Source organism: Saccoglossus kowalevskii, chromosome 19 (assembly GCF_978046115.1).
Source record: "Saccoglossus kowalevskii chromosome 19, keSacKowa6.1, whole genome shotgun sequence".
In the NCBI taxonomy this organism is placed as follows: domain Eukaryota; kingdom Metazoa; phylum Hemichordata; class Enteropneusta; family Harrimaniidae; genus Saccoglossus; species Saccoglossus kowalevskii.
Window position 1 is genome coordinate 27,773,801 of NC_140659.1, and position 27,687 is coordinate 27,801,487.

General features: G+C 34.1%; 1 protein-coding gene across 2 annotated transcripts in view; it reads left to right on the top strand.

Annotated features, from left to right (window-relative positions):
- The first annotated feature begins 4,711 nt into the window (after nt 1–4,711).
- LOC102806810 (inhibitor of nuclear factor kappa-B kinase subunit alpha-like) overlaps nt 4,712–27,687 on the top strand; it is an 80,070-nt gene continuing 57,094 nt past the window's right edge. The window contains exons 1-11 of one of the 2 annotated variants that reach the window (XM_085494001.1): nt 4,712–4,890; nt 15,316–15,423; nt 16,324–16,533; nt 17,337–17,498; nt 19,648–19,737; nt 20,912–21,036; nt 21,640–21,698; nt 23,024–23,072; nt 23,406–23,541; nt 23,980–24,177; nt 25,044–25,134. In XM_085494001.1, the coding sequence (XP_085350127.1) occupies nt 15,325–15,423; nt 16,324–16,533; nt 17,337–17,498; nt 19,648–19,737; nt 20,912–21,036; nt 21,640–21,698; nt 23,024–23,072; nt 23,406–23,541; nt 23,980–24,177; nt 25,044–25,134 (1,219 nt within the window). In that variant the 5' untranslated portion in view covers nt 4,712–4,890; nt 15,316–15,324. The remainder of the gene's footprint in view (nt 4,891–15,315; nt 15,424–16,323; nt 16,534–17,336; nt 17,499–19,647; nt 19,738–20,911; nt 21,037–21,639; nt 21,699–23,023; nt 23,073–23,405; nt 23,542–23,979; nt 24,178–25,043; nt 25,135–27,687) is intronic. The other variant, XM_085494002.1, reaches the window with a different exon arrangement.

Sequence of the window (27,687 nt, forward strand, 5' to 3'; positions counted from 1 at the left end):
GATGGGTTGCCGAAACTTTTTAGTAGTAACAGAACATCCGGGGAATCCCAAAACATCAGATATTGCATGGCTTACCGTCATAATTATCATTCAGCGTGGGGCAACCGCTTTCATCACCGTTCTAAAAATAGCTCATGGGGTATTCCATGCCATTGTTCTCGTTGCAACGGAAACACCGGCGCCTTTATATTACACTTTTTTCTGGCAACATAAAAAAAACCTTAATCGGTCTAACGGAACAAGGGACACACACCTATCAGAGAAAAATTAATTTATAAAACTAAACCGAGAAACCGAGGTGACGTTCGAATCTGGCCACCCTTGTCGCAATTAATATCCAGCCCTTTCCGATATCTATCAAAATATACGATTGTTTATTTCACAGTCAAAAAAAAAAAAATCTCTTGGTCGCAGGTGTTATAAACGTCTTCGATACAGGGAAATCGCAGTGGTTTGTATGGTGACCCCAGATGACGCGTGAATGGGGGGAATTACTTGTACTACGTGTAAACCCGGAAGCAGTAATCTCTTTCGCTTTCACCGTTTCCTCACCGGGTTACCTGGAACAGAAATTAGCTTTAGTCGGTCGAGAATATTTTTTTTTACTACAGAAAAATAAAAAAAAATTCGTTTAAAATCATGGTGGCTCTGTCGTGAAAGGGAACCATCAATCTCATCACATGACATCACTAATCATCACTTTTTGGCAGCAAAACGAAGACGAATTATCCCGGTGACTGGAACCAATTCTGGCATCAGTTCCACATCGGATCACGGGACGCTACCACTAATTGGTTTGACCAGGATTGTTGGTCCCTTCGTAAGAAGTTAAGGAGCCTATCACGTTTATTACAAAAGTATCCTCAAGATCCATATATCCGAGGGAAATTCTTTCAAACCCGTAAACAGTATAAAAAACTAATCAAACATAAAAGTAATCAGAAAATGATTGCACAACTCAAAGAATTGGAAAATTCTAAATCAGACACATCTAAATTTTGGAAGATTCATCGTGATATGAATGGCGAGAACCCCAGTAATAATAATGGGAATGTTCAACCTGGTGATTGGTTGGTTTACTTTAAGAACCTACTTAATACTGATAGCAGTACATCAAACTCTGAGATTGCGAATGAACTGGAGAATAGTGAAAAGAGTGCAAGTAGCAACCCCTATTTAGACAGACCAATCATAAGAAATGAAATAACTAAAGCCATTAGACTTCTTAAAAGTAACAAGGCATCGGCAGAAGATAGAATTTGCAATGAATAGTTAAAATACGGTGAACATCACTTATTAGATGCAATACATAAACTCTTTAATATTGTTTATAGTTCAAATAACTATCCACATTCTTGGAGCACTGGCCTGTTGGTACCAATCCACAAATCTGGGTCGAAAAACAACCCGGCCAACTACAGGGGAATTGCCATCTCTAGCTGTCTTGGCAAGTTATTCAATAGTATTCTAAATATTAGGCTGACATCATTTTTAGACTCTAATAACATTCTTTCCGGTCGACAGTTTGGATTCAGGCATGATTGTCGAACTACAGACAATCTTTTCATACTAAAAACCCTGGTAAATAAATATCTCTACAGTGGTAAGTCAGAGTGCGCCAATAAACAAAATAACACAAATATTAAAAAATCAAAAAATTATATGCCTGCTTTATTGACCTTAGAAAGGCCTTTGACAGTGTCTGGCATGATGGTCTATTCAAAAAATTAATCAAATATGGTATAACTGGAAAAATGTATAAAACTATCAAAAACATGTACAGTAAAGTAAAATATAAAATTAAATGTAAAGAAGGCTTAACAAAACAATTTCAGTACAATATTGGTGTTAAACAGGGATGTAATCTTAGTCCAACTCTCTTCAATCTTTTTTTAAATGACCTGCCCACTATTTTCAATCCTAATACCTGTGATCCTCCTTATTTAGAAAACTCGCATGTCAGCTTTCTACTCTATGCCGATGATATTGTGATACTTTCTAAAACTAAACAGGGATTACAGACATGTCTTGATAGTTTGGCATTGTATGCTAAAACGTGGAAGCTCTCTGTCAATACTGACAAAACCAAAATTTTAATTTTCAATAAATCAAACAGACGTTTGAATAATGATACATTTTTTCTTGGAGGTATCGAACTTGATACAGTTAAATCTTATAACTATCTGGGACTAGTCATTAGTGCCAATGGTAGGTTTAAGGATGGCCTAAAAAACCTTAAACGTAAGGCTCAAAAAGCTCTGTTTTCAATGAAAGCAAAGCTTGGCTCAATACAAAACATAAGTATAAAAGTTTCAATTTCCCTTTTTGACAAACTCATCAGACCTATCCTCATTTATGGTGGTGATGTTTGGGGTGATGAGTTCTCCACTAAATCACCTATTGAAGACGTTCAATTAAGTTATTGTCGGTATCTACTGGGGGTGTCACAACACACACCAATTATGGCCATGTATAGCGAGTTAGGCAGATACCCCCTAGACGTATTTATAAAAAAACAAATAATTAAATATTACAGTCGGGCCATGAATTCTAATAATGCGTTACTCAAGGAAGCTTTTGTGGTTAACCAAAACATTAAAAGTAAATGGTATCTAGAAGTGACATCATTATTAAACAATATCCAACTATATCATTCAGTTAACAACTGTGATAAATTAACCTCGGCACAAATGAAACAAATTGATTTGGGCATCAAGGATTTATTTCTAACAAGATGGAAAGGTGAGGTCCATAATGATAACCGCACCAAAGCAAATGAGAAAAACGAACTAAGAACATATCGGCTAATCAAATCAGATTTAAAACTTGAGCCATATTTAGTCAAGCTAAAAAACTTTGAACTGCGTAGTGTGCTTACCAAATTTCGTCTTAGTGACCATAGTCTCAAAATTGAAATGGGTCGTCATAAAAAAAATCCCACTAAACAACAGGGTTTGTGACATGTGTAACAAAGGTCTAATTGAGGATGAAATGCATTTTCTGCTGGAATGCAACAAATATAATGAGTTGCGTGCCAAACTGTTCAATAAAGCTAAGGATATGATCCCAGCATTTGAAAATAAACCTGCAGAGAAAAAATTCATGGAATTGTTACAGAATGAAAACATTATACCAGTAGCACAGTTCATAAGTAAAAGATTTGAAGTCAGTAAGCAGGGTCTTACTTGACATCTTAATACCTGCTGTCAATTTTGTAATTTTATATTAGATTGTATTTTAGAGATTTTGTATTATTTAGTAATTTAGTGATTGTATTTGTTATTTAGTATATTGTGTTTTTGTTTTGTTTTTTTATATATATATTTCTCCTTGTACTTTGTGACCATTTTCTTTCCCTCTGGGGATTGTGTAAGAGTCAATAAGTAAATAAAGTAAAATGGTGTAAACATCCGGGATCAAGCAAAGGTCACGGGAATGGCCTATTAGTAATATTGCATTTCGATATGTAACATGTAGTGACTTTCGTAGAAAAATGATAAAAAATAACTAACTCAGAAAAGATAACACGAATATAAATTATTATTATTATTATTTACTAAGAATGAAATAAAGTAAAAAAAGCGTTTCGTTTTCTTTTAATACATTAAGTTCGAATTATTAGCAGTTTAACTTGAAATGTCCAAAACTTATGTTATGTTTGAAAATTATTATCTGTTTATTTTCGATTTCATCTTCATGACAGACTTGAGGCTTTGGCCGTTCGTACAATGAGTTTGCTCCGTGAACCAGGGTGAGGGAAGTAGCTGTGCAGTCCACCAAAGATCAGTCCACCAAATCGAGGCGAGCTCGAATGCAAGACAACATTTTTTTTTTCCCATGTATACTCATAAAAATATACTAAGCGGAGTACAATATTTATAAATCACGTGATTTATTATTCAGTTAATACTGTAGTTTATGATGACGTCATACTTTATCACACAACTGTGTTTGAAGTATGGCAAGTGTCGACGCTCCTGGGAAATGTGCTTCTATAGGGGTTGCCCAATTGATATCTTTAGGGATTTTGAGGTGAGAAACAGATTGTAACGCGAGGAACACATTACAAAATGTGTGCAGGGGATGTATATTGTAAAATAATGGTCTACTTTCATTGCTCTTCAAACTTCAATAGAAAATATTGGTCGCCATGAACATTAAGATTTGTAGTTTCCAATATTCCCACCCTAGTCTACATGTTTTCAAATGGTAACACTTTGAATGAGGAGAAAATCAGCAACATCATAATTCAACCAACCAGTAAAGTGGCGGTCTGGGACATTAAAGAACGCCGCCCTCCTACCGCCCCTGGATTTTCAAATGCTCAACCTTTAAGGTCATCGGGCCCACGTTGTGTTTGTGGCCGGTTTACTGGGGAATACTTGCTATTTTTTACGAAACAATCACAGAAACATTTCTGGTTTATAACGCTATATGTAAAAATAAATTTGGAATTTTTCTTTGTATCTGTATTATTTCAAACATGCTGTAATAATAATACTCACTCGCTGAAAGGACGAATCAGGAAAAATTAAATCCATTGAACATACTTTTTTCCATTTATTTCATATTCAACTCACCAAGAATCAGTGAAAATAAGCTTCACACAACATGTCAATGTGTCAGCTAAAACAATGTATTCAAGATACAGGACATTTCTACCTGTATTAGCTGTTCATCAGCTTTAACACGAGCAAATACACAACAAACAGACAAACGGAAGTAGTAACTCGAAGCTCAAGTTTTGTGGTTTGGGGTAATCCCCAATCTGCTCGGAAAGAAAATATCGCGTAATTGTCTATTTTTAGCTGTAAACTACACGAATTAGAGACACAGTCAACGACTTCACCACATCAACCCGGCTGTGAATGTATTTAACGAACAATACAGGTATGTTCATTAGATATCGTACATACTTCCCTGTACAAATAATGACGGAAGTGATAATTACATTAGCTGTGAAATCGGAACGTAAACACGTATAACATACAAATAGTGATTGTAAATTTGGTTGTGTGAGTTTTACTGAGAAGGAAACTCAATAGTTGTACTTTCAGTATTTGGAAGCTACGTCACGGTGTGATCGTGTGTGTGTAATTCAACAGTCGAAGATATGTCAGCGTCCTGCCGTATCAGGCCAGTCTGGTTCTCGGTACTGATAGTATTATTATTATTTTACGTATAAGAGTATTACTGCTTACCTCGTCATCTTTATCCTTGATCTCAAGTCTGTAAAAATATAAATTGTTTTGATATCGTCCTTAGTTCATGACTAATATCAGTGGGGCTTTCCTGTCTTCGCACACATGGGAAAGCCCAATATTGTAAACAGGTCTGACCTCATGGCCAGTATTGGAATATCAGAAGTTATCATCATGACTGTTTGTTGCAGTGATATTTAGACCTTCCGGCCCTGCTCGTTTATAAGATAGTCATACACTCGCTGTGAATTTAATATATTAAAATATGATATATATATCAAATATATATATAATATACCTGGGCTGTAACGACCAACCTGCTGTACTGTCTGTTATTTACAAGGGCCGTAAGCGACCAGGGCAGAATCGTCTTGACACCGCTGCAGTTAGTGGGGCATGAGATCTAGATTCCCATAATTACTACAGTGCACAACAGAAATTTATGTTTTAGTTTATAAGTACAGTGAAGGACATAAAGCTGTGGTTGTTTTAACCATCATTTTATAAATATGTATTTTTATAAATCATCTGCCCACTTATTCATTCAAAGTGATTGTGCTGTCATTGGATTGGTCAATCAGTATTCTAACAGCCATTTTGAATTATTGCCAACCATTCATTTCTGTGCAACGAAGATCGGCTCACTTATTCATTCAAAGTGATTATGCTGTCAATGGATTGATCAATCAGTTTTCTGACAGCCATTTTGAATTATAAATGGTTATTATGTTTAAAAGCATTTATTACATCACAGCATTTAGTTGTACTGTAGACTCGAGTCAACAAAGCTTTTTTAGCTCCGCTGTCGACTTTGTCGAGCGGAGCTTATCATATGAATTATTGTCCGTCGTCGTCGTCCGTGTCAATGTTTTACTTTTTCGACTTCTTCTTGAAAACTACAAGCCTGAATGCTTTGATACTTGGTGTATATGTACCTTGGATAGACCTCTCTCAGATTTGTTCATTTCATGATCATATCTTCAATTCTCTAATTTTGGTGAATATTTTTGTCATTTTTGAAAAAAAGTGATATTTTTGTCCAATTGCTTTGATATTACACATATAGGTACTACATGTGGAACTCTCTCAGATTTGTTCATTTTGTAATGATATCATTAATTCTCTAATTTTGGTGAATATTTTTGTCTTTTTTGGTAAAAAGTGATATTTTCGACTTCTTGTTAAAAACCGCAAGTCCAATTGCTTTGATATTACATATATAGGTACTACATGTGGACCTCTCTCAGATTTGTTCATTTTGTAATGATATCTTTAATTCTCGAATTTTGGTGAATATTTTTGTAATTTTTGGTAAAAAGTGATATTTTCGACTTCTTGTTAAAAACGACAAGTCCAATTGCTTTGATATTATTACATATATAGGTACTACATGTGGACCTCTCTCAGATTTGTTCATTTTGTAATGATATCTTTAATTATCTAATTTTGGTGAATATTTTTGTCATTTTTGGTAAAGAGTGATATTTTCTTCTTGTTAAAAACCACAATCATTTATGGTGAAAAATGATATTTTTGAATTCTTGTTGAAAACAGCAAGTCCCATTGCATTGATACTATACGTATTGTTCATTTTCTAATGATATCTTCTGTTCTTTAATTGAAATGTGCATTGCTAACAGCGGAGCTATCTCAGCCGAGTGGCTGCTTGTTTTTTTTTTATCATTTATAAACTAGATTGTCGACAGTCCGTCACAATTACATTAGGCCCGAGGACTGTCGACAGTCTATTTATAAACCAGAATGTTTATAAACTCAAAGATATCGCATGAACTTATGCAGTGATATAGGCTATTCTAATTTATGCGTGAGAACTTCACGGAATAGAGGTGGTACCAGGTGAGCAAATTCAGTGATCTTGTTTGGATTTGAATAAGACTGATTTCAAATTAAAACCGTTTGGTATATAAGTACAAACGTGGGTTTTTTGATTCCAGGGTACAGTAATCATATGAAAATAAAATGTTTTTTTCATAGAATTGATTTGAACCATATCAAATTAATTTGCATACTAATAGATGGATAGTGTAGTTGCTGCATTATTTTTTGAAATGGTCATGAAATCTTCTATAACTAATATTTTGACGTCCAATATATTATAGATGATATGAAAACATCTAAAGATGATCTGTTTTCATACTTGACTGTGTGATTAAAATACATGAAAATATGCAAATTTAGTCATTGCAACAATTAAATGTGGGTTGTTAATTTTGACCATTGCTTTGAATATGTTCCATTTATAATAGAGCTCTGAAATGTTCCTAGAATAATTAGGTATACTTAAATAATATAAAAAGTTAATTTTGACTAACATGTGCCAAAAACCCTCTACTACATTTTCAACAATTATTTATTTTACCTATTGTAGAAAACTAATATTTGTTTGAACTAAAAGTTGATGAGGTGTAAATCTATAAATGTCCACTGATAACAAGTCACATTTGAACACAAGTATTTTATCAATGAGAGTAAAAATCTATTTGTGCAAACAATAAATCATTCTGTGTATAGTGTATCAAAGTGTGCCCCCCTGAGCAGATAATAATAATAATAACAATAATAATAATAATAATAATAATAATAATAATAATAACTTTAATGCATCTTTAGAAATACACAATTTTCTATCAGTATATAGCAATAACAAATAAAACAATACAATGAAAATCATTAGTAGATAGAATTACTTACCTTGTTTTTCACTTCTTAAAGTGTACCGCGTAGAGCCGCGGTGGTTACCGCGGTGAACCGCCCGTTTGATTTCCTACTCTTCCCTAACTAAGAAGGCATTGTGATGATATTTAATAATATTTTTATCTGTGCTTTGCAATGAATGAATGATTAAACAAATATTAACGATATGATGCGTCACCGACACCCAGAAAGATTTTTTGATGCAACTAGAAGTCGCAACTTTTTGTCAGTTATTCTATGAAGTGAACTTTGTAAATTCTATTAAATTTATGCAAGTTGTTGTTATGGGAACGATATTTGATGAATCCAGCTCCTCTGTGTGTCCAATCAAACCATTCTATTTAATGGAGGTCAAATTTTCAGCTTTAGTGACACCGTTCTAATCAGAAAAATCTGTGTTCACAACAGTTTAGATTGTACCTTCAAGCTGAACTACTAGTACATGTACAATGTAACTTGACATTTTGAATTTCACCTCACCTGTCCTATTGCATACATTTAAGTTTAATTTCACTACATGTATTTGTTGTAATCACATAAATGCCCATCAGGTGGAGGAGTGTGGAACTAACATGGGAATTTGACATTTTTGTTTTCAGCCATGTAAGTTTCAAAACCTCAGGCTATTAAAATGTCTGAAATACCAATACGAATACAAATACTTTTAACAGTCAATTTCTCCTGTTGTCCCACCCTCCCTCATGGGGAAAAGCACTGACAGCTACATGATAAATAATTGTTTTAGCTTGCTGGTCTTTCAGAGTTTAAAGTGAAAATCCATACCACCTATAGTTTGTGTGCAAAAATGAATTGACTCTCAAAGTGTGACAGAAATGATGCCTATTTGGTTCATAATAAAGAAATTGTTGAAAATCTTCCAAACACTCCATTAAAATGTGGGAATTTGAAAAATTATGGTATGGGGTTAATACTTTTACTCTCAGGGACATCAACAATTATTGGAAGGGATTTATTGCCTGTAAAGCATGACAGTGAAAAAACTTGTATGTGTCATTTCAAGGTAGTCTTATTAAGGTACAGTTTGTTATCAAACGTAAAACTTTTATGTTCTGATAAGCCCCTTTTACAAGGTTGCTCAATTCACTTGGGAAATTCCATAGATTGACATCATTTGGTGAATTTTGGAATCAATCTGATTAAAATCTAATGTGAGTAATATCTCCAGTTACAAGTAATTTTGGTCGTTGTCATCACCTTTATTAATTAACAGGTCTATAGGTAGTACAGTGTATATATAAGGCTAAATCTATTTGGTTGAGAAATGGTGTTTTAAAGGCATACCAGGGACTGGAATTAACAGTGTACAATCTACCTTTGTCAGAATTTAAGAGGACTTTGTAGATGAGGTATACCGTAGTAAATTTTGACCACTTTTGAATAATTAGTTTTGTAAAAATAGTTTACATTGAAATTTTGGATTAAGTGATTAAAAAACCAGTAGACTGCATAAATGTTGTAATGTTTGTTGTCAAAAACCGTAATTTCCATCAAAACACAGTGTAATGCTTTGTGGCCAAGAATAAAAGCTGGTTGGCTGATTGGAGATCCACTCTGCTCAAAAAACAAACATAGGACATGAACGTGAAGCTAACACCATTATGGCAGTCCCATATACGAAGTTCTCAAAGAGCATTCAGTCTTCTGAAGTCACCTCGCTTTATTACTAGCTAATCGTTATTATATTCATGCAAGTTGACCCTTTAAACTAGATTTTGATAAGATGACAAACTTTATTTTACAGCCGTTTTGCGATTGTATATTCTAGATTCTTTGAATAAATGCAGTTCAGTCAAATTTCAAAGTTGCGTTGCAACTATGTCAGCGTTGATGGTTTATCGTCAGTACACAACATAAGCCAAAATAAAAAGCATGAATATTTGAAGGTGATACATTAGACACAAAAGTATTCAAAAATCAGTTTTTGGGCTGTTTCCCTGACAACAGTTTGCCAGGAATTTTTTCACAGATTTTACTACCTAAATAGAGTGAAGGTATGACCGGTCTACCAAGTATGAATAAATTCGGCCCAGCCGAAAAAAAATTTAATGAAATTTATTTATTTGTTAGATATCAGAAACTCTGTAGCTACTCTGGAGTGCATTTGTGCCTCAAGGTGCCCCATGTTGCCTTGAGTCTCCTCTGTTTTCGTTTAAATGTTATGTGACATCATCACAACTGGGGCATCTTGGGATAGTTTTTTACTGCCCCTGCTCCCAGTGCCTGGGGAGCTTACTAGTTCATGTATATAGCTGATAATTCTATGGACATTGTGGCAAGAGTACTACCCAGTAGGTTTTTAAGGTGCTGGCAAAATCTCTGCTCAGACTAAGAATAAAGCATGTGTAGTTTCACATTTATAGAGAATACAGTAACATGTTGAGTCACATGACATATACATGTGTTTATGTTGATAGCATACAAATACATTCAAACCATTATACTGTAAAGGGGTTAACGGGGACTTATGTTTTGCCCTGTGTGCGTGCGTGCGTGTGTGCGTGCGTGCGTGCGTGCGTGCATGCGTGCGTGATCACCTGTATCTCGAACATGCATGGACTGATTAAGTTCAAACTTCACTCATACATCACACATTATATGGGCCATATGCACATGCATTTTTTTCATGATCCGATTATCGATAGCCGAATATCGGCCATTTTAAGGCAGAAAATGCATCAAAATCGCACATTTTCATCATTCCGGACCCGGATCTCAGTTATGCATGGACAGATTTTGTTCAAATTTGGTACATACATTAAACATATTAGGACCTTGATGCACGTCATTTTTTTTTTTTTTGGATCGGGTTTGAAATGGCCGACTGGCGGCCATTTTGTTTTAAAGAATTCAGTTCTGGATCCGTATCTGAGACATGCTTGGATTGATCGAGTTCAAACTTCACACACACAAGGTACATCATGTCACAAATATGTATGTGCATTTGTTTCGTGATCTCATTAACGATAGCCAAATGGCGGCCGCTTTAAGGCCGAAAATGCATTGAAATCACACATTTTCACCATTCCGGACCCGGATCTCAGTTATGCAGGAGGGATTTCGTTCAAATTTTTTACATACATTAAACATAATAGGACCTTGATGCATGTTTTTTTTTTTTCGGATCAAGTTCGAAATGGCCGACTGGCGGCCATTTTTGTTTAAGTTCTGGATCCGTATCCGAGACATGTCTGGATTGATCAAGTTCAATCTTCACACATACAAGGTACATCATGTCACAAATATGTATGTGCATTTGTTTCATGATCTCATTAACGATGGCCAAATGGCGGCCGCTTTAAGGCTGAAAATGCATTGAAATCGCACATTTTCACCATTCCGGACCCAGATCTCAGTTATGCATGGACGGATTTTGTTCAAATTTGGTACATACATTAAACATAATAGGACTTTGATGCACGTCATTTTTTTTTTTCGGATCAAGTTCGAAATGGCCGACTGGCATCCATTTTGTTTTAAAGAATTCAGTTCTGGATCCGTATCTGAGACATGTCTGGATTGATCAAGTTCAAACTTCACACACACAAGGTACATCATGTCACAAATATGTATGTGCATTTGTTTCATGATCTCATTAACGATAGCCAAATGGAGCACTTTAAGGCCGAAAATGCATTGAAATCGCACATTTTCACCATTCCGGACCCGGATCTCAGTTCTGCATGGACGGATTTTGTTCAAATTTGGTACATACATTAAACATAATAGGACCTTGATGCACGTTTTTTTTTTTTTCAGATCAAGTTCGAAATGGCCGACTGACGGCCATTTTGTTAAAGGTTTCAGTTCTGGATTCGTATCCAAGACATGTCTGGATTGATCAAGTTCAAACTTCACACACACATGGTACATCATGTCACAAATAGATATGTGCATTTGTTTCATGATCCGCTTAACAATAGCTGAATGATGGCCATTTTAAGGCCGAAAATGCATTGAAATCGCACATTTTCACCATTCCGGACCCGGATCTCAGTTATGCATGGACGGATTTCATTCAAATTTGGTACATATATTAAACATAATAGGACCTTGATGCACGTCATTTTTTTTTTCGGATCAAGTTCGAAATAGCCGACTGGCGGCCATTTTGTTTTAAAGAATTCAGTTCTGGATCCGTATCCGAGACATGCTTGGATTGATCGAGTTCAAACTTCACACACACAAGGTACATCATGTCACAAATATGTATGTGCATTTGTTTCATGATCTCATTAACGATAGCCAAATGACGGCCGCTTTAAGGCCGAAAATGCATTGAAATCGCACATTTTCACCATTCCGGACCCGTATCTCAGTTATGCATGGATGGATTTTGTTCAAATTTGGTACATACATTAAACATAATAGGACCTTGATGCACGTCTTTTTTTTTTTCAGATCAAGTTCGAAATGGCCGACTGGCGGCCATTTTGTTAAAGAATTCAGTTCTGGATTCGTATCCAAGACATGTCTGGATTGATCAAGTTCAAACTTCACACACACATGGTACATCATGTCACAAATAGATATGTGCATTTGTTTCATGATCCGCTTAACAATAGCTGAATGATGGCCATTTTAAGGCCGAAAATGCATCAAAATCACGTATTTTCACAATTCCGGAACCGGATCTCAGTCATGCATGGATGGATTTTAGCATAGAACCCACTGAATGTGCCTGAAATGGTAAATCATCGATTTAAAAATTTTAGTAATTTTACAGTATACTGACCACCTAAGGTAGCAATAGAGGTGAAAATAAGTTAAAAGTTATATACTGTAAAATGACTAATTTTCACTTGGTTTAAATTTCACTGATTTACCATTTCAGGCATATTCAGTGGGTTTTAAAATCACGGTTTCGTCATTTAGATAATGTGTTCTATGCTAAATTTTACATATTCACTGGGTTTTAATTTAGCGCATTTTCCAGTCAGCAAAATAAGCAAAATTAAAACCCAGTGAATAATTAAGCCCTTAACAGTATTTATTAAACATCAAAAAATGGCCACAGTCATCTTCCATCATGGTTTTTATACACAGGTCACCTTTGTTGTTATGGTAGTTGAGGCATTTGATTAATTAATTTGTGAATACAAATATGACAATTCCTAAGTTGAATAAAAGGTAATTTTGAACAGATAAATGAAAATGATTGATTATAAGTTTGTTTTTCTTGATTAAATTCAAATGTCAGTGTAGATAATAGTGTAAAATACTAAACATGTAAACATGAAGTTAGAAGATATAAAAGGCCAATAATACCAGCAGAAAAAAAAATCTGTAAAAAATGCACTTCATCAGAAATTGAAGATGAAATACATTTTGTAACAGTATGTGATTTTTATAATACTGAAAGAGAAATACTTTATACAGAATTCACAAATGTACTCCCCACTTTTCAATCAGAAAACAATATAAACAAATTCAAAACTATTATTAATACAAAAGAACATAAATTAATCAAGCATGTGACTAAATACTTAAAACTTTGTTTTAAGAAACATGACACATAGACATGTACTTATACATATTTGTATATCACCACACTATCTCAAGCTAATTTGCCATTTTAAACTATTTTAATTTTAATTTTCTTTAACTGTTTCTAAAATTTATTACATGACAGCCTAAAATGATTTGTTAACTTTCATTATGGTGTAATAAATGAAATTAGTATTATTATTATTATTATTATTATTATTATTATTATATAATCATCTTGTCGTTTTGACTTATACACAGGTGCAATTTGACCAAACTGATGCCAAAATGCAGCCATTGTCATTTAAAAACAGCCTGTGAACTAAAAATGGCTCTTCTGAGTAATGTGAGTGATTAGGAGAGCTGCGCTATAAAAATCTCTTCAAAATGGTATAGATTGGGATAGTGAGAATTATTGGAAGCTCTTTGAAAAGAGAGTGGTCTATGTTCACTTATATTTTTATTGCCCAAAATTCAGTCCAAATATGTTCACATTTTGTAAAATTTGTAATACATTTTATCATCATTTTGGTTCATACAGACAGTTCAGATATTGCTTTTATTTTTTGATCATGTTGGGAAGAGCTATACAAAATCATGTTGTAGAGCCTGCCAAAAGTTGACGATGGCTCTCAAAAGGTTTAATGTACATTGTAACTAGGATTCGTATTGTCATGGAAACACTATCACTCACTCTCAGTTCAAAATCCACTTGTATGACATTCCAAATTAGTTAAGTTGTCAATAAGCTGAATGTAAAAGTACAAATGAAAGTGTTGTAACATGTATAACATCTGTTTGCAATTATGCTACATTTATATATGTACTGTACCTCTGTATTATCAGACCTGTCAATGGGAAGCAATGGCCAAGGGACACAGCGCCACCAATTGTCGAGGCGCATTTGATGTGAGTTTCATTCGACGTACACGATATTTGGGAGAACCCTGGCCGACAACTGTGCCCTGTGTCTGATAGAGATATTTAATTTCAATCATATACGTCATTTTGACGAAACAGTAGCGCCCGTTCCTAGAGGGCGCGATTTGTATATCATATTTTTTTTCCTGTTCTGATTGACGATGGCTGACTCATTTCAATTTTGTTTACTACTGAACAAACGGGGACTCTGTCATGTCATGGCATGACTTGTTGAAATTAAATTTTGCAGAATAAAATCATTAAAGCAGGGGAGTCATCATCTGTGTATGCGTCAGATGGTCATAGCGTGTCATTGTTTACAAACAAGTATCTACCCATGAGCCTTTGCGTTTTTAGCATGTGTTGTTATCGTCGCTTAGGACTCAATTTCCACGTGTGTGCAGGTGATGACCCTCCCGTTTTAAAATATCAATCTCTCTGGTGTTTAGGCATTTTAACACATGTGTATTCAATGCATACAAAAAGTAGCTACATGTAATACACAATCATGTAGTTATCAGTGAGCAGCTTGTTTGTCAAATTCTGCCTTGTAAAAATTTGCTTTGATTCAACTGTCATTTGGTATCATAAACATTTATAAAATGATCAATTATTTCCTTTTTATAATAGGAGTTACTCATTTAAAATCTGGGGCAATTTGATGTGGGCTGAAATCAAGAAAAAAACAGGCCTAACAGTGAGAAAAAAGTTGCTCTCGAAACAGAAATTTGAAGAAAAATAATCCTCTTATTAAGAAAGAAATTATATTCAGACAAACTCCCTCTCGCATTAATGTAAAACAAAACAATTGTTCAATTTTCATCAGCCCCTCCCCAAGGATTTCAAATAAGTCACCTCTTAGTACTGCATATCAACCTACTCACTTTTACTTTACCCATAATCCAGTTCAAATTATTGTGTTGAACATGTTTATTCTGTTCATATAGTATGTATTCTGCTTCATTGTTTTTAGGCATGAAAGATGGCTTACAATCCACATTCTGACAAGAAAGGTGACTGGCATTGTGAAAAAGTTCTTGGATCTGGAGGCTTTGGTACTGTCAGATTATGGAAGCATAAGGTAATATTGATACTACAAACATTATGTGTGAAATTTAAAACACAACAAATTAAGTTCATATTGTTGTATGGATATCAAAACATTGTGTGGTTTTTACAAGCATGAAAGTAATTTAGGAGTATTTCCAGACGTAATAATGTGCTATACATATTTTATGATGGTCAATTTTGATGAAGTAAGGGTATCGCAATGCTATATTTTTCTCTTAAAGATCAGCATTTTGACATTGACTTATATAAAGAAATTCTAAATCAAATGGTTCAAACAGTACACAAGATCTTGCAGTGAGTGGAAAATACCTATTGTAGAGGTGACCATGGGGAGCTAAAATATATGAAAGTAAGAGGTTGGCCATTAGATACTAGGAGGGGGTGGGAGGTACCAATAATGGTAGATTAAAAAACAAAAAAAATTTACACAGTGAAAAAGTATAACAGAAAAAAATTCTGCATGCTTGAATCGCCTAGGGAAAAAAATCACACAGTGCAAAAACAAAAATTAGGACAAAACTAAGTGAAGGAAAAAAATAAATATTTTGCCCAGTTTTTCATCTCACCACACAAGGTTTTTAATGGTTCACTCCTTATGTGACTATTTTAGAAAGGACCCCTCACAGAGACAAAATTTCATAAATCCTTGTGAAATTAAAGCAGTGTGTTATATAGCATTGTTATGTGTGGGTATATACCTTGCAGCAAACCTTCTTGAATATATAACTCTGGATTTTTGGCTGCCTTGTGTCACTGTCCCTCAACATTGAGGGACGGTGCTTGTGTGCAAAACACAAAGTTGTGAAGATGCATATGTATAGCATAAGTAAACCAGATTGGTTCGGTTTCATCCTTACATTCCCGATATTAAATTGTGCAAAATAATTTTTCTTTTTTTGTCACATCTTAGAAAAATAATGAGCTGCTGGCATTAAAAGAATGTAGATTAATGTTAGATGATAAGAACAAAAGAAGATGGAACACGGAGATAGCTATAATGCAACGATTGGATCATACTAATGTTGTAAAAGCTATCAAGGTTCCCGATGTGTTGCAGTCAAATGATGGGGACATACCACATCTCGGGATGGAATACTGCTCTGGAGGGGATTTGAGACATGTAAGCTTATAAGCCACATATATTTGTCAGTGCTTCCTATTAAATGGTTTGCATGTTTCAAGTGCATGTGATATATTGTTTGAATATGCCAGTAAATGCTGCAGGACAGTTCAAAGTTTGTACATGATTGAACAGTTTATGCTTACCCCAATTTGTACAAAAGTGACCATACATTTTCAGCAATTCAACGTACTTAGAAGTATACTTGCTAACAATTAGTATCATACAATGTATCAAATACACACTTTTTCACAAAACAAGCGACTATAAGCAAGAATGACAAATTAAATGTGATACAGAAACCTGCAATGATCTATTGAAAACAAGAGTACACTGGATTTTTGTGGTATGAGTTGCCCAATCCTTTCTCATGCCAGTTTCCTATAAAAAAAAAATTAAAAAATTATTGAACTCGAAGATCTATTTTCCATCACCATTCACAAAATAAACTTTTCTCTCTATAGCCAATACAAATTTATGTTCATTTGGTCCAAAATTAATAAATACATTATAATTAAATACAAACTAATTACAAAAAGTTGACGCAAAATGTTGGCAGGAAAAACGATGGTGTATGAAAGTTTAATACGTGACAGTGATACCAGGCATACTTACCCTGGCTGCTTATCGCTCTGTACAGTAGTGATTTGCACATAGTAATGTTTCCTCACACTACCATATGTACTCTATATTAGAAGTGAACATAGACCATAAATTAATTAATTAATCAATATTGGATCATTAATTAAAATATGACTATTTGACCATGGAAATACATCTCTGTTACTTATTTGATTTCCCAGCTGTTGAACAGTGCTGAGAATTGCTGTGGCTTGAAAGAAAACATGGTTCGTGATATCATACTGCAAATCACAAGTGGAATAGAATACTTGCATTCAAAGAGAATCATTCATAGAGATCTTAAACCCGAAAATATTGTTTTACAGAATTTGAAACAAAATAAGGTAAGAGCTTATGACTTGAAAATTTTGAATAGATTGTTTTAGAATTTAGTTCCCAGAGTGGTACTGTAAAATCTGTATTAGAAGCCGTGGCTGTGATTAAAATGGTACAATGCAATAGAGGGGATGCAGCTTCTAAAACAGCATCTACACATATGAGAAATGATGAATTTTTGGTTCTCAATTGTTTAAAAAGAATGGGTGCGGCTTTTATTAGGGATGCGGCTTCTAATACAGATTTTACAGTACTTGCAAGTGTGATGATCAGAGATTGTTTGCGGCTAAAAAATGGAGCACAGTGCCTGTGATTACTCACAACTCCATGTAGTATGTACTAGCAGATATTGGGGATATGCGTCATGTGCATTCTGAAATCATGCATTTTTTTCAAAATCTTTTTTCTTTCTTCTTTTCTGTAAATTGCTGAGTAGTTTAATGTTTGTGCTTTTTGTCAACTGAAGTAAACTGAAGTTTATAACCAAAATACTGGTTTATAATTTTTAGATAACTAAGGAAATCCCCAGCACCTGGTTGTGCATGTATGTAAATAGGTCTCTATGTGGTAGTTGAGCACGGTAACTGAGTGTCTCAGTTTTCATGAAGATACGAGTTGAGCATTCGCTCACTTTCAAAAGTAAGCGTGGAGCCAAACAATGGAAAGCTTGAGTGCGCTCATTTTTAATAGTAAGCGTGAGGACAAACCATGGAATGCTGGTGATGTAATGAAAGCTACGCTCAGTTTAACATGAAGTTGATACAAGTTCGTTTCAGAGGTCTAACTTATGTTAAAGAACCCAATCTGGATTCGCATGAGCAGGACGTTTGTTAAAACTGATGCAACCATATTTAGTTAAATATTCATGCACTTTGAACCCTATGACCTCGTAAGATGGAAGCGTCTGGTAATGAGGGACTACGCTACAATGGAATGAGAAGTGCGCGTATCTGATTTCAAGTAACCATAATACGCCAGTGTATACATGAAGTTTTTGAGAGTACTATTTTGATTTACACAAGATAAATGCTGGGATCGGCCACAATTATATTTAATAGTACTAGTAATAAAGATGCAACTCTGACGTTTGTTTTGTCTTGAGTGTTTTCATTCGTCGGAGTCTGTAAACAACGCTCAGTGACAACGAGTTGTTGCACACACTTGCATGAAGTGAAAGTGTGTACACGCGCAAGAATGACGTTTTATTAATGAAATCATGGAGGTATAAACATATACCTTCATGATGAAATGTACATTCCCATTTCCTTTTGGTTGTGTCCTTGAATGGATGAAACAAAGAAATATGTCGATGATTATATTCCCCAAAGATTCACTGAATTTTTAGCACCTCCAAAAATTGTTTTTTTCCAGGGAAAATTGTACTCATCACTTGGCTCATCATGGAAGAACAAACTCATTCAGAAAAAATAGTTCTCTTACCAGTAAATGCTGACAGTTTTCACCAAAGAAACAGACCTTTCCTAGTAAACAAGCATTGTTGAGAACAAAGAAAAAAATAAACATGTTTACTATTGTTTAGAAAAATAAGTGTACTTACGCTTACAAAGAAAGTAGTACTTACTTTTGAGTACTTTCCCAGTAAATGCTGAATAATGTGTCAAATAAAAACAAAAATAAGCAATTTTGGACAACACACAAAGAGTAGTATAAACACATTTATTTTGCAACTTTACTTTTTGGATATGGTCAATGAACCTAGTCAAGTGCAGACATAACATTACACTCTTCATCCCAGAGTTCTTAGCGGAGGCAGGCTAACACCTCTGTCACACATGACTTTTCACGCTATGATTTGCCACATATCAATACGCAAGTGTTTTTCAGTTATTCAAGATGGCAGCCCAAACCCAGTTGGCAAGGAAACTATTAAATCATTCTCTTCCCATACACTTTCCATAACTTCCATCTGCTTTGGTTTCAATTCTACGTCTGGATTGTATTCATTCAGAATATGTTTTAAAGTTCCCGCAAACTCCACCATATTTAAATATAGTTCGGGTTTGACCCAACCAATGACCCTTGATTTGCGTAAATGCATAATTCAAGCTGTGGAAGAAGTGCCATCTTGCGCGGAGAGTGATAAGATTAGTATCAGTGAGGAGAAGCTCATCTGCATATATTCAATTTATATTTCAGATTCAATATAAAATAATTGATCTAGGCTATGCTAAGGCTTTAGATGATGGTAGCGTCTGTTCTTCATTTGTGGGCACATTGCAGTACCTGGTAAGAATATTCAATATGTATTACAAACACCAAGAAAGCGTTTGGTCAGAGTCAAGTAAATTGCACAAGGGCACTAGCTGTACTGTGTAAATACATTTGTAAATACAATCAACATCTTCTATGCAAGTGCATAATGTGTTATCTTGTCATATTTACTGTTAATGAAATGTTATATTTTGCAGGGTAGGAAAATAATCCTACACAACACAAAACTGTGTTTTACCAATTTTTGAGTGATTAGATCAAATATGGCCAACTGGCGACCATTTCGTCATAACAATTTGTATCCTGTCGCAAATATACAGTGATAATAAAGATAATAAAGAAAACATTGGTCTATTAGCAAAATTGAGACTAAGTGCTCATAAACTAAACATCGAGATGGGAAGGCACAAAAGACCAAAAATAAAAACAGAAGACAGAAAATGTACTAAATGCAACCTACTTGAGGATGAAATTCATTACATCACAAAATGTGAACTTTACACAGATGAAAGAGAGTTGTTATATTCACATTTTTCAAAGAAAATTAACAATTTTCAACACTGTACAAACAAAGAAAAATTCATTCATATATTGAATACAAACAACAAATATTTACTAACAGAGCTTATCAAATTTATAAAAACAGCAAATACCATTAGAGAAAACCACCTAATGGGTCATTAATATTTTTTTTTTTTACATTATTTCATGTAACTGTATTGTAGTAGATTTTAGATATCTAACTTGTTATGTTTATTTTAACACCTTTATTGCATTTCATAAACCAAAATAGATATGTAATTCATTCTATAAGGTTGTAATAAAGAATTATCTTATCTTATCTTATCTTATCTTATCTTACAGTGATTTCAATCAAAGGTGACACACATATGTGTACATAGACATGTATATAATTTAAAATTAAGTACTAATGCATAGCAAAATGAAAATAAAAATTGTAATTTTTGACGAATATTAGACTTTTGTGTCTCATAAAATGGTTCATTAACCCAACATTTTTATCATTTTTGGGCTAAGACCCATATTGTTAAATGTATGAGAAAAATTCAATTTCTAATTCAAACTTACTTCACCAACTGAAAATGGCATTAATTTTATAGCTCAGTGACTTTTGCTTGTTAAAATTGTCAGAATGTATAACTAATAATTTCTTAAATTGTAATTTTAGGCACCAGAGTTATTTTCCAGCAAAGAATACACAAGAACAGTTGATTATTGGAGTTTTGGAACTGTAGTTTTTGAGTGTATTGTAGGATTTAGACCATTCTTGTCAATGCTTCAGCCAGCAAAGTGGTGAGTAATATTTTGTTTTGTCTTCCATTGTGTAGAACACGCAATGGGAGCTTATGTCATGGCACTGTCTGTGAGTCTGTCTTGCTTCAATTATGAACCATACAATTCATTTGAAATTCTTGGATCAACTAATATAATGAAACAATAGCCGAGAATGTTTTATTTGGACAAACAAACAAGTAAAACTAGAATACTTACAGACATATATTTAACGTTGTGCGATTGCAATAATTCAAGTAAACTTTGATGTACTGAAAAATCCATGATGAAGTTAATAAGTTGGGGTGAAAATTGACATCATCGTTTGCACCACATTGTTCTATTACAAGTTTGATTCCTACCGGGTATTAACAATACAAAATTATTGGATTGTTGGTGAATATGCAAATGAAGACATGAGTTAGTGAATAACGTAGATACTAATAGATAACTAACAGTCGTATGACTCAGCAAGTGTTTTGAATTGATGATATTTCAAAGAAAACCTTAGCGTTGTTGCCATTAGGAAATACGTTAGTGGATTGCGCCCTCTACTGGCTTTTGTTGCATGTTTCTAAAAAAAACTTTTGTTATTACCTCGCTGGCCTTTTTTGTTTGGTTTAGGCATGGCATCGTTAAGAAGAAATCATCTGAGCATATATGTGTATTTTTTGATATGAACGGTGAGTGTACATTTAGCACTATGATTTTTTGCAAAAATGTCTTAAGTAGGGTGATTTATAGTCGTACATGAAATTGTAAACAAATTATGCATGTGTATGTGTATGTAGAAACTATATATAAACTGAACATACACCTCTGCAAACTGAACAAATATATTCTGGCCAGTTCTGATCATTTGCTGTACTTACCGGTATACAACAAATTAAAAAGAAAGCACAAAAGTATTTTTTTTTAAATCAAAAATTGGTTTTAAAAATTACACGTTTTGTCTCACTTTTTGATTAACTAATCACACTGATTCTAATACGTGTAGGGGTGTCCTTTTTGGGTAAAAACATACTTAATCATCCCATTATCTAGCATTAGCATAGAAAACAAAACAACAAATTTAAATATGTCCGTAACTGTTTCTCAATCATGCCAGTTTTATTCAAATTTGGTTTGGACATCACATATTGTAGGTTTCGGTTGCATGTTATTTTGTTTTGTAATTTGACATAATGACTAACTGGTGGCCTTGTTGGGTGGTGTCTTCAAACATTTTTCGAACATGCTTTGATTGATTTTGGTAAATGTACACAATGTAGGTATAAAAGCAAGACATATTAATGTATGTTTGTTGATTTGAACATGTCATTGAATCGTTTTTTTTGGCATGTCTTTATTTAATTTTAACATGTCATTGAATCATTTCTCTGGCATGTCTTTGTCGATTTGAACATGTCATTGAATCGTTTCTTTGGCATGTCTTTGTCGATTTGAACATGTCATTGAATCCTTTTTTTGGCATGTCTTTGTTGATTTGAACATGTCATTGAATCGTTTCTTTGGCATGTCTTTGTTGATTTGAACACATCATTGAATCATTTCTCTGGCATGTCTTTGTTGAATTGAACATGTCATTGAATCGTTTCTTCTCTGGCATGTCTTTGTTGATTTTAACATGTCATTGAATCGTTTCTTTGGCATGTCTTCATTGATTTGAACATGTCATTGAATCGTTTCTTTGGCATATCTTTGTTGATTTGAACATGTCATTGAATCGTTTCTTTGGCATGTCTTCATTGATTTGAACATGTCATTGAATCATTTCTCTGGCATGTCTTTGTTGAATTTAACATGACTTTAATCATTTCTCCTGCATATCTTTGTTGATTATTTCAAGTGATAGTTTTGATGCATGTTAATAGTTTGCTTTGTGATTTGATCCAAAATGGCTGAATAGTTGCTATGTTTGTTGACTATTTCACATATAATATCATATCATACTGAATACTATACATTTAATTATAATTTATCTATAATTTTGTATTTTATTTTTAAGGTCAACCACAATTTTCATCAACGTTACCTAATCCCAATTATTTGTGTCAGTAAGTAAAACATTATCCTTTATTTCATTTTTGTGATTTGAGGATTTTGTTGCAATCAGGAAGACAAAATTTCACTATTCAAATTTGTGGGTTATAGAAAACACAAACTGATTTCACCAGACTAACATTGTGGTGTTTAGTGATGTTATAAGTAAATGGCAAGTAAAATAAAATTTGTACTCTTCCTAGATCTGGTACCAGACAACAGTTCCACTAGTTACTCACTTTACTACTTTGTAGTCTATTAATGCCTAGTTTACCTACTGTGATATTAGTGGATGACTGATTGATTGGTCTCAATAAAACCATTTATTCATTATGTTTTGGCGTTAGACCTTTTAAAGAGAATATCGAGAAGTGGTTAAGATTACTGTTAGAATGGATTCCACGGAAACGAGGAGGAAAGATGGATGAAATCACAAAACAACCTCTAGTATTTTCCAGAATTGACCTTATTCTGCATCAGAAGGTACATGTTCCATCATTTTATAAACAAATGTTATTAACTTATTTACCATCAGACTCTCATCCAAATTTTTCTGCACTTATTTCTGGAATCCTAATTTTGGAGTCAACCCAATTCGATTTGTCAGAATTGAGTATTGAACAACATTATTGAAAATTTGTTTTTGTCAATATTGTATCTTTAAATTTTAAATTTTAGTTTTAAAATTGACACTAAAAATTAACTATCATGATTTTTCATGAAATTTTTTATTTTTTTTATCATTTTTTAACTGATGTGTGCGATGACTACATGTAGAGAAATATTAATATTTAATCTGACACTTACAATATTTATCTGAATGTGTTTTTTTCAGTCATCACACCATATTCATGAAATGTATACAACTCATTAAAAATATTCATAATTCTGTTTTCAAAAAACGATATTTTTAACCTCCAGATTGCACATATTTACTGTATCCATACCAACACTTTGCTCTCGTATGTGGTGTCAGGAAATAAATCAATGCAAAGTTTCCAAGAACAGCTTACCAAAGATACTGGAATACCAATAGAAAAACAAGAGTTACTCTTTCCATCAGGTGCTTCAATCGATCCAAGACAACCTTCCTTGCATTTGGCTTCTCAACAGTTAGACGTATGTATTTTTTCATCTCAGACGCTTTTTTAGTTTTCTTGGTTTTTTATACAATTTGACAATTTTTAGCGCTGAATGTCACTGTTTTCTCCTGATTTGTTTATAGTGCTAACAATATATATTGCATGTTTTGGACTATGTAACAAGGCTCTGTGACCATCTTACTATCATACGAGCATGATAATTATTTAATTTGCTATCCCATAATTGCATGCAGGCATTAACCAAGGTTTTCCCAAATTTGCATTCATGATCTGTTAATGAATATTTCTACACCAGTGACTTTGACATCCTCACTGAATACTGTAAAATCTGTATTAGAAGCTGTGGCTTCTATTAAAATGGTACAATGCAACAGAGGGGATGTGGCTTCTATTAAAATGGTACAATGCAACAGAGGGGATGTGGCTTCTATTAAAATGGTACAATGCAACAGAGGGGATGTGGCTTCTATTAGAGCATCTACACATATGAGAAATTGGTAATGTTTGGTTCTTAATTGCTCAAAAAGAATGGGTGCGACTTATATTAGAGATGCGGCTTCTAATACAGATTTTACGGTATATGTCATACTCCCGGTTTAATGACCCCTGCTCAACCCTAGTAGGATTAACATATTTCAGTACTGATTATTCATGTCATAAGTGAGCTTCATTTCACTAGAGATAAAAATAAAATATAATGTAATACTAAAAAAAATAAAAAATATAATATAAAAAAATACTAGACACGAATAACATTCATCCATAGTCAAAAACTGTTGATTATTCAGATGTATAATGCATCCTTAACGAGTACTTTAATATTATAAGACAACATTCTGAGACATAATCGGCAATATTTGTGAAATATTTTTATTTTGACAGGGTCGAGAAAATATAGTATTTTTATTTGTAAGAAGTGGTGACCAGACAATAAATACAGATATTCATTTACCAGAATTGGTGCAATGTTTAGGTAAGTGGGGACATCATTGGTTTAATTGTCTGGTGTAGTGTTAAATGATGACTTTGTTGTTTGATGGGTAGTGGAAAGTGATGACATTGGTTTGTGTGGTATAGTGTTAAATGATGACTTTGTTGTTTGATTGGCAGTGGAAAGTGATGACATTGGTTTGTGTGGTATAGTGTTAAATGATAACTTGGTTGTTTGATGGGTAGTGGAAAGTGATGACATTGGTTTGTGTGGTATAGTGTTAAATGATGACTTTGTTGTTTGATGAGTAGTGCAAAGTGGTGACATTGGTTTGTGTGGTGTAGCATTAAATGGTGACTTTGTTGTTTGATGGGTAGTGGAAAGTGGTGACATTGGTTTGTGTGGTGTAGTGTTAAATGATAACTTTGTTGTTTGATGGGTAGTGGAAAGTGGTGACATTGGTTTGTGTGGTATAGTGTTAAATGATGACTTTGTTGTTTGATGGGTAGTGGAAAGTGATGACATTGGTTTGTGCGGTGTAGTGTTAAATGATGACTTTGTTGTTTGATGGGTAGTGGAAAGTGGTGACATTGGTTTGTGTGGTGTAGTGTTAAATGATAACTTTGTTGTTTGATGGGTAGTGGAAAGTGGTGACATTGGTTTGTGTGGTATAGTGTTAAATGATGACTTTGTTGTTTGATGGGTAGTGGAAAGTGGTGACATTGGTTTGTGCGGTATAGTGTTAAATGATGACTTTGTTGTTTGATGGGTAGTGGAAAGTGATGACATTGGTTTGTGCGGTGTAGTGTTAAATGATGACTTTGTTGTTTGATGGGTAGTGGAAAGTGGTGACATTGGTTTGTGTGGTGTAGTGTTAAATGATAACTTTGTTGTTTGATGGGTAGTGGAAAGTGGTGACATTGGTTTGTGTGGTATAGTGTTAAATGATGACTTTGTTGTTTGATGGGTAGTGGAAAGTGGTGACATTGGTTTGTGCGGTATAGTGTTAAATGATGACTTTGTTGTTTGATGGGTAGTGGAAAGTGGTGACATTGGTTTGTGTGGTATAGTGTTAAATGATGACTTTGTTGTTTGATGGGTAGTGGAAAGTGATGACATTGGTTTGTGCGGTGTAGTGTTAAATGATGACTTTGTTGTTTGATGGGTAGTGGAAAGTGGTGACATTGGTTTGTGTGGTGTAGCATTAAATGGTGACTTTGTTGTTTGATGGGTAGTGGAAAGTGGTGACATTGGTTTGTGTGGTGTAGTGTTAAATGATAACTTTGTTGTTTGATGGGTAGTGGAAAGTGGTGACATTGGTTTGTGTGGTATAGTGTTAAATGATGACTTTGTTGTTTGATGGGTAGTGGAAAGTGATGACATTGGTTTGTGCGGTGTAGTGTTAAATGATGACTTTGTTGTTTGATGGGTAGTGGAAAGTGATGACATTGGTTTGTGTGGTATAGTGTTAAATGATGACTTTGTTGTTTGATGGGTAGTGGAAAGTGATGACATTGGTTTGTGTGGTGTAGCATTAAATGATGACTTTGTTGTTTGATGGGTAGTGGAAAGTGATGACATTGGTTTGTGTGGTATAGTGTTAAATGATGACTTTGTTGTTTGATGGGTAGTGGAAAGTGATGACATTGGTTTGTGTGGTATAGTGTTAAATGATGACTTTGTTGTTTGATGGGTAGTGGAAAGTGATGACATTGGTTTGTGTGGTGTAGCATTAAATGATGACTTTGTTGTTTGATGGGTAGTGGAAAGTGATGACATTGGTTTGTGTGGTATAGTGTTAAATGATGACTTTGTTGTTTGATGGGTAGTGGAAAGTGATGACATTGGTTTGTGTGGTGTAGCATTAAATGATGACTTTGTTGTTTGATGAGTAGTGGAAAGTGATGACATTGGTTTGTGTGGTGTAGCATTAAATGATGACTTTGTTGTTTGATGGGTAGTGGAAAGTGATGACATTGGTTTGTGTGGTATAGTGTTAAATGATGACTTTGTTGTTTGATGGGTAGTGGAAAGTGATGACATTGGTTTGTGTGGTATAGTGTTAAATGATGACTTTGTTGTTTGATGGGTAGTGGAAAGTGATGACATTGGTTTGTGTGGTGTAGCATTAAATGATAACTTTGTTGTTTGATGGGTAGTGGAAAGTGATGACATTGGTTTGTGTGGTGTAGTGTTAAATGATGACTTTGTTGTTTGATGGGTAGTGGAAAGTGATGACATTGGTTTGTGTGGTGTAGTGTTAAATGATGACTTTGTTGTTTGATTGGCAGTGGAAAGTGATGACATTGGTTTGTGTGGTGTAGCATTAAATGATGACTTTGTTGTTTGATGGGTAGTGGAAAGTGGTGACATTGGTTTGTGTGGTATAGTGTTAAATGATGACTTTGTTGTTTGATGTGTAGTGGAAAGTGATGACATTGGTTTGTGTGGTATAGTGTTAAATGATAACTTTGTTGTTTGATGGGTAGTGGAAAGTGGTGACATTGGTTTGTGTGGTGTAGTGTTAAATGATAACTTTGTTGTCTGATGGGTAGTGGAAAGTGGTGACATTGGTTTGTGTGGTATAGTGTTAAA